Raw genomic sequence first — 8,579 nt, forward strand, 5'->3', positions numbered from 1 at the left:
AAAATCACCTGGCGAATGAGCTCCGATCACCGCGATAAATAGACCAGTATCGCCAAGGCAGAAGAACGTGAATCATGTTCAAATCAAACTGCAACACCCTTGACCCGACAAACATAACACGTGTTTATCTGGAGGGATTGGCATTGTGTCTGAATGAAGTATGTGGGGTGAACATTTAAATATGAACCCGGTATCGAAATTGCATAGATCGATGCTCATGCTGTTTCTCACTGCATTTCTGGTCCAGATTGTTTACAGACCCCCGCCATATACCTGGAATATTGCTGTGAGCGGCGTAAAACTAAACTCACTCACTCAATTAAACAGTAAGGTTCGTGCAGTAAAATATACTATGCATTTGAATGAACGAAATGGGTTCACCGCTTTGTTTCATTTTTTCGCACTGTATCACCTCATGATTGATGTTGGATGAAGTGATGTGGGTCTTAGATGTTTACCATTTAAAGAAACCTGAAGGCATTCGTAAGGTATAATGCTGATAAGGCTACACTTGTTGCAGGCCTATTGGACGCGCCTCGGGGTGAACATACAAACCACACAGGAAGCACAATCATTTTATTTCAACCATAAACATTCATACCACGTATTTCCTTTTCAAATACCATTACAGGATCTTTGTAGAATGTATCGTGGAACTGACTGGCACCACTGAATCCTTTGAAAGGGACCCAGTATTCGCATATAGCGTTTGACCAGCAAATGTTATGCCACCCTAAGATGTACAGGATGCGACGAAACTTGGGATCGGTCTTCATTATAGTTAAGAAATTGTCAGTCCAGAAATTTGTATGGTTGTAGATTCCATCATCGAACATACCTGCCTCTGCTATAGCTGGAATCTTTCCTCTTGTTTCGGCTATGTCTACAAGGTTTGCAAGATTGGTCTTCAAGGCTTCCTTTGTTGTGGTCGGGGTAAATTTGTAGTAGTAGTCGACAGCAATGATGTCAATGTAGTCATCCCCAGGGTACAGCTTGTGAAAATTGTCTGTCGTCGAATAGCAGTCGATGGCAAAGTTGTACAGGAAGTTATGGACCCCCTTAACGTCCCTGAGGTAGGAAACGGTGTATTTCAAAATATCTCGTACATCCTTGGGTGTGTTGTGGCACCTGTTGTTCATGCCCCACCAGAACCAATCACCGTCCATCTCGTGGAACAGTCGGTAGATGATGGGGATGGACTTCCCATTAGCGTCCTTCAGGGTGTTGGCCCAGGAAGCGATTTTGTCCAAGTTGGCCTTGTAATTAGCATGGGCATCCCCACCGGGCAGTGAGCGTCTGAGTGTGTGGATCACAGTGCCGTTGTCCCAGCTTAGTCTGAAGGATCCCCCAGACACTGGGTTGTTGTTGTGCTGACAGACGGTAATAACCTGACCTCTGGCGTGGGCTTTCTTCACCAGGTAGGTCACAACTTTCATTTCGTCGGCGTCGAAGTTTTTGAAATCGAAGCCCACGATAGCAGGATACTCCCCAGTTACACTTCGTATGTCTGATAACTCGTCCTCATCACCACGATCTACTTGTGAAGTCTATAACAAACAATATTTACGCTCAAGAAGAAATTTGTGAATGTGTATCTTTGTCTACACCAATTGAACACAAATGTAAATTGGTGAATGTCAATGCAGCTCATCTGAAAGCTAAAATTTCCAATGTGATGTTATTAAGTAATTGATATTAGAACTGATATTTGGAGTAATATACTGCACATAGATTACAGTTGAAATGACTTGAATATAATCTGACGTAAAGGTAGCAAATCATGCATGACACAGATTCATTTCCAGTTGTTGTTTTTTCGTCGAAAAGAGAAAATACAAAGACAGGTCGCATGTGTACGCCTACTATTTGCAGATTACATCACAAATTAGATGACGTTTAATTTGATTCACAGTCATGAATAGCCACAACACTGAATATCTTTTTCAAATATTTAGAATACATTTTGATATCAGCATGTGGTGTGAACGAGTATTTAAAGTGTCAGCTTCATTGATCTAGTTGTTTCTAGGGGCGGTGATGTAACCTAGTCGTTAAGGCGTTCGCTCGTCACGCCGAAGACCCAGATTCGGGTCTATTGCTAAAAGCAGCGTATAACTAAACTCACTCACTCACTCACTCGCCCTAGTGATTTCTGTTTACAGAAGTGAAATGCCAGTTCAAGGAACTAAACATAGAAAAACAAACAGAAACAGAACAACAAATAAGAAAAATTGATAATGGCAGTCATAAAGCCATGCGATGAAATTCTTTTGATGAGGATTGCCCATCCATGTTGAGCATTGGAAAGCAATGCTGCACATCTATCGGCCTCGAATTATGTACGGTGAGTGATCATTATTTGCAAGTAAAGCTTAACGAAAATGTTTGCTAGACATATTTAGTACACAATATAAACTCAAACGAAATGAGAATGTCTAATTTAGAAAAGACAAGGAAGAGTCACAGACATAACTAAAGCTAATGAGTACGAGCACAGAAACCAAGCCTTAGAGGTGACGAACGAACGCATTTACTAGGATTTAACAGGATATCTACTGCAGCTAAGGTCAGATATTGTAAGAGTAGCAAGAATAAAAGTTTCTCACGAGTCGTTCTTCCCATCGACTATTAGATTGTGGAACAATTTATCCACAGAGGTAAGAAATTGTACTTCACTGTTAAAATTAAAATCGAGCATAATAACATCATATAACTCAGCTCTACTGTACTTTTCTTACGGTATTAGAAAATGTAACATATTACACACGCAACTACGTCGTGGAGTTAGTAGATTAAGTTACGATCTGTACAGAGTAAGGCTAAACACTGATCCATGCGAAAATGCTCATAACTATTTCTTAGAATGTTCTTTATACAATCAACATAGAAATATGATGTTTAATGCCATTCAAGATGTATGTGCTAGTAATTATGTTATTACACTATCTGTTATTGTAAACGGCATTGCAGATCTGACAAATCATAAAAATAAAATTATATTAAAAAATGTACATCAGTATATTTGCAAATCTAAACGATTCCAGTAGTATACTTTCTATACACATTTTGTATTATAACATTTCCCCTGGACTGTCAATCTTTCTCTGTCTCTGTTTCTAATAATTGTTTGCGATGTAATTAGTGATTGTAAATATCTTTGGAGAGGGATTTCAGTGGTAAGAACTTGTCCCCGATCTTTTTCATATTGTGAATGAAATGTGTTTAAACTAAACAGTTATTATTAGAGGACCAACGTATACTGTAGCCTGTCTCTTCACTTAAGACAGGCTGCTCAGTTGGTTAAAACGTTCGTCTCTCACAAGGATGACTTTGAGTTCCCCTACCCCCCTGAGACCACCTTTAGTGCTGACTGTGGCATATAGCCATCTTTACTAATTGGCTAAATGAAAGACAATCCAGGTAAAATTATGACAATTCAGTAGTACTACTTACCGTAAATTTCCAAAATGGTTTCCAGGCATGTGCGTACTTGGTAACCTGGTAGTTATGGCGACCAGGAGATATACCGGTCAGTGTGTCTTCATGGTGTCCAAACATGACCTTGTCAGGACTACGGGCCAGCTTCAACATGCTGTTGTACAACGCCATTGTTTCCGGCGTGGCATGCTGGTCGACGGGAGATCCATACGAGGCCCACACAAGTGATGAAAGGGCCAACAGCCTGGACATAAATTAGTGCTATTGACTAGAACATAGTACCTTTTTCCAACAAAAGTGGTACCATTTTATAATTAAAGCACTGATCCTTTCACCTTCTGATGGAGTGTGGAACTGTAATTCTTGCTATTTTCTAAAATTGTTTCAAGACAAACGTGTTTTACACACATTTTGGTAACTGTATTATGTTGTCTTCACTCCATATTTCTCTCAGGACATCCAGCATGTCCAGAAAATATAAATTTAGACAAGGCTTTTTTTTCCCAATAAAATAACTATTTGAAAAAGGATGCACTGCGGCCTCCGTTGTCTCATCACTGAAGTGGATATTATAGCTCTCGTCTCGTCAGACCAGAGACATTAACTGCGCATTTTAATGAAAACAAAAGATAACGCTGTAGTTTTAATCTTCACAAAGTGACCACTGTTGGTTATTTCTAAAGATGATTTCTATATAAGCGGGCTTACTACTTAACGCCAAAATATGTTATACTTTAGACATGCAACTTTCTAGGGAACAGTGGTCTTGAGAAAACTCACCTTGAGATATGCTTTTCCATTGCGACCTCTAGACTGGCACTGATTATGGTCAGAAATACATTCATTATATATGCCAAAGACAACGCTGATAGCTAAGAATAAAAATCGCAGATAAAGGTTAGTATATGGGTCGTGACCTCTGTAAGATACCTAGAAGAATCATTAATCATTGTAGTGTTGAAACTAATTCTTTTGTGTATAGAATGTAATTAATACTTTCTGTACGAAGATCTTTGGAAACTGGCTAAATCAGATATATGTAACTTGTATCAACTGCTCGTCACGTATTTCATGATGGGAGACACTCATGTGATATGTACTTATTATCATTCGCTTATTATTTCACTTGGCTCTCAAACAAAGACCACAGACAGACAGTTGATCCGGAAAGAGTATATGTGACGTCATCAAATCAGGTGTATAAAAATAACTAGAGATTGATCAGTGTGTGAAGACAGATAAGCGCCTGTGATAGTATGGTGATCAACCGTCAGTTGCTGGAGATCTACAGCCCGTTTTTTATATTGTACTGTTGTCTCTAGTGATATACTTTTATGATAGCGTACTAGTTTTAATTAAGAGCTGTGATAATCTAGTATTTTTACTGTGCAGTTTTTACGTTCTAAATTTATTTATTTTACCATTGATATAAATTGAATTGTTCTCGTCACGACATGGCTGCAATATTGCCGATGTGACGCTAAATATTAACTCACTCACTCACAGATAAGCGCCAAAATCGCAAATCATATTTCAAACTTCCCAGGAACATGGCATATGTAATAATGTTTAAAATTACTTACAAAAATACTACTGACTGTAATTTAATTTGTTTCGCCTGACTTTGTATTGTAGAACGCGAAGTGTATTTACAATACAGGGTCAAAATACTGAGTGCCAGTCGACGAAACAAAATGTACAATTCACCGAAAGCCGCCACGCTAAATCTAATAAGAGACATTGAAATAATAGCCGCTCCTACCATTGCACATCTAATGTTAACAAAATAATATTTGTCGTACACAAGTGGGACGGTGGGGTAGCCTAGTGGTTAAATCGTTCGCTCGACACGCCGAAGACCAGGGTTCGATTCTCCACATGGGTACATTGCGCGATGCCCATTTTCCAGTGTCCCCTGCCGTGATATTGCTATAATATTGCTAAAAGCGGCGTAAAACTAAACTCACTCACTCACTCGTACACATGCTGTAGAGTGTTTAGCTTAACAAACATACAAACACACTTATACCATTTTAAATTAGATTATCGTGCCTGTGTTGATCAGTGATTAATTTACCGTCCCAGTGTACTGCTCTGAATATAGGAATATATTCTAAGTTCCAACTTACACGTTTCGCGGTAAGTTACCAAACATATTTAACGCAAATTGCATTTTATTGATTGTCTTTTCCCTGTAATCAGATCACTAAAACATAAGCTACAGCGACACCGTGGAAGTACAACAATGTGATCAGTGAAGCTTCATACAGAGAACGATTTCCCCAGATTGTTTTCGTCCCTTTGGGGAAATGTTGGCTGATGTCATCCCACAGCTTTCCCGATACACCGCTCTGAACCAATTTGAAAAAGAGCAAAGTGGAAGACCCACTTGGGCCGATTATAACATTCCATCATGGATGACTGACTGAGTTTAGGTTTTACGCCGCTTTTAGCAATATTCCAGCAAAATCACGGCGGGGGACACCAGAAATGGGCTTCACACATTGTACCCATGTGGGGATTCGAACCCGGGTCTTCGGCGTGACGAGCCAACGCTTTAACCATTAGGCTACCCCACCGCCCCCATCATGGATGAGGTAAAGGCGGCAGCTATGTTACAAGTTATGATTGTATATCGAAAATGTAGCAATGTTTTGTTTGTTTGTTTGTTTGTTTAACGTTGCACCCAACAGTACTCCAGTTACATGGCGAGGATTTGTAAACAATCGAGTTTGGACCAGCCAATCTCTGCTTTGAGTCGACTGCACAATTTTGACTATATCACGAGTACATGTTTGTTTGACGCCCAATTCAGCAGTATTACAGCTGTACATCGAGATCTGTAAACAAATTTGTCAGGACCAGAAAATCCAGTGATCGACAACATGGGATATGATGAGCGTGTTTATGAATCACTGTCAAATAGTGATGATACCAGGTGTTCGCAAAACTATGAGCGTGTCCTGCCACACCGGTGGCACTAGTAATAAACACATGCAAAGACTTGTCAGTTGTTCACATTGATCAAATCAAATACACTGACCGGTTAACCATTGGTATGTCACCCAACATGGACGCCCTGATCTGGACCAGATGTTCATGTGACCATGTTGTGTGGCCCCAAAGCATTTAGTTTGCCTGTATCAGAGGGTTTTCACAGTCCATGGTATCAACAACTGAATGAGACTTTCACAGAGTTCCTCTCAAAAATGAGTGTATAATATGTCCATTCCTATATGACACCATTATCCAAAAGCACCCACATACAAGATTACATCGAAGGAGCTACCGGTACGTTTTGCTGAAATTAATCACTTTTTTCATCCTCTTGAATTTTCAGAAAATCTTCCCTGAATGATGTACATGTTATTAATCAGTATAAAAATGTAGCAAGTACTTCGTGCAAATATTGCGAAACTAACTCTTTAGAATATGTAGGAATGGTCCCTTTTTGCGAAATGAAGTGCCAGCGGGAGAAGGCTGGAATGAATACAGGATTATTGGCGCCTTTAATTTCGCCCTGCAACAACATAGAGTGGGTTTGGTTAGGTTGAGAAATTAGGTCCACAGAAGCTTCAGAAAAAACACGTTGTTCTCAATATCATTTAGACTGGATGCATTCCCTGAAATAAATTAAAAACTAACAGTTTTTGTCTCTTCACACTTGTGTGTTCTGTTTGCGTTAAATCACATTGAAGCTATGTAACATTAAATGTATTTTCACATTCCGGGTTTTGTTGTTTAAGGGTAATAGATACATTGATACTTCGTGAGTTAGTGAGTCTAATGTTGCTTTTATCAATCATATCAGCCTCATGTTCGAAGAAATGCAGATGCTAACATTTACCACTTCAGAGGAACTTGGTTAAAAAGACTGCACATGTGTGTCTGATGTGGACATTTATCCATACAACATTCACTGTGCAGATGTGAGTCCCTCTGTCCTAGCAAGTGCTCTATGGACCAGCCCACCCAGGCACTGTCTGAACCTTGTGTCCCAGCAAGTGCTCTATGGACCAGCCCACCCAGGCACTGTCTGAACCTGGTCACCCAGCCAATGACTGCCAGCGCAGCAAACCAAGAACTTCTTCCAGTAGGTCACCCAGTAGGAAACAGTCCCTCTGTGTCCCAGCAAGTGCTCTATGGACCAGCCCACCCAGGCACTGTCTGAACCTGGTCACCCAGCCAATGACTGCCAGCGCAGCAAACCAAGAACTTCTTCCAGTAGGTCACCCAGTAGGAAACAGTCCCTCTGTGTCCCAGCAAGTGCTCAATGCACCAGCCCACCCAGACACTGTCTGAAACTGGTCACCCAGTCAAAGACTTCTTCCAGTAGGTCACCCATCAATGACTGCTAGCACACCAAACCAAGCACTTCTTGTATCAGGTTTGGTTATTAATCCACACAAAAATCACCATGCGGATTCGCGTTCGCTCCTTCAGGATCTGGCTGAATCCTCCTTTTATATACACGTTTTAAGGATATTGCGTTACATGTACATTACTCAGTATCCATTTCACTCAAGTGTTCAATGAATTCACAAATTCCTTTTGAGTTAACAAATTCCTTTTGACACACTCACTGTCGTGATCGACATAGCTAAGATGAGTCAGGACGAGGACATTTCTTGAGCAACTAAAATCAATGTTTTATTGCGCTAATTAGCAATCTCCTGGGACTTTAGGGCTGTCACCGTGAGAAAAGGATAGCCTTTGCATCTACAGTTTCAAATAATTTGGCCTTCAGTTATTTCAATGTTATAGCCACATCAAGGGTGTTATTTGTTCTGGGGATATTCCCAGTAGTACCTTAAACGCAGCGATTTCTGCGGTAGTTCAGCTAAATTATACTAACAGTTTCTCATGTACTCTTCGGGGTTATAGCAAAATTGTGTAAAGCAAATTCTCGTTGTGTACGTACAAGATCCAAAGAGATGAAACGTTCTCTGAATAACTCCCAATGAGATGTGCAGATAACAAAGATATCTCAATTATCTGGCGAAACAGATTCATTTGGCGAAAGAGAGGTGACGATTACAATGGATCAATGAAAAGCAGCGAAGGCACCAGGTGCTCAAGTTTTGAATGTTTAACAAAATATTAAATAAATTCAATTTGTTTGATATGAAAAACTTGTGTGT

The 8,579-nt window shown here is 40.0% G+C and overlaps 1 protein-coding gene across 1 annotated transcript; it reads right to left on the minus strand.

Annotated features, from left to right (window-relative positions):
• Positions 1-581: 581 nt before the first annotated feature.
• LOC124281849 (mannan endo-1,4-beta-mannosidase-like) lies at positions 582-3,685 on the minus strand. Its single transcript, XM_046717856.1, has 2 exons — positions 3,454-3,685; positions 582-1,547 (listed from the first exon to the last, which is right to left on the minus strand). The coding sequence occupies exons 1-2, from the start codon at positions 3,607-3,609 to the stop codon at positions 582-584; spliced, it is 1,122 nt and encodes a 373-aa protein (XP_046573812.1). The 5' UTR covers positions 3,610-3,685.
• Between the last annotated feature and the right edge of the window lie 4,894 nt (positions 3,686-8,579).

Source organism: Haliotis rubra, unplaced genomic scaffold (genome assembly GCF_003918875.1).
Source record: "Haliotis rubra isolate DU_JTF1 unplaced genomic scaffold, ASM391887v1 Scf1080, whole genome shotgun sequence".
In the NCBI taxonomy this organism is placed as follows: domain Eukaryota; kingdom Metazoa; phylum Mollusca; class Gastropoda; order Lepetellida; family Haliotidae; genus Haliotis; species Haliotis rubra.

Excerpts from the sequence above, each read along its gene's own strand:
- LOC124281849 (XM_046717856.1), bottom strand. The coding sequence starts at position 3,609 with ATGGCGTTGTACAACAGCATGTTGAAGCTGGCCCGTAGTCCTGACAAG. Across the intron at positions 1,548-3,453 it reads AACCATTTTGGAAATTTACG|ACTTCACAAGTAGATCGTGG; the intron begins GTAAGTAGTACT and ends TGTTTGTTATAG.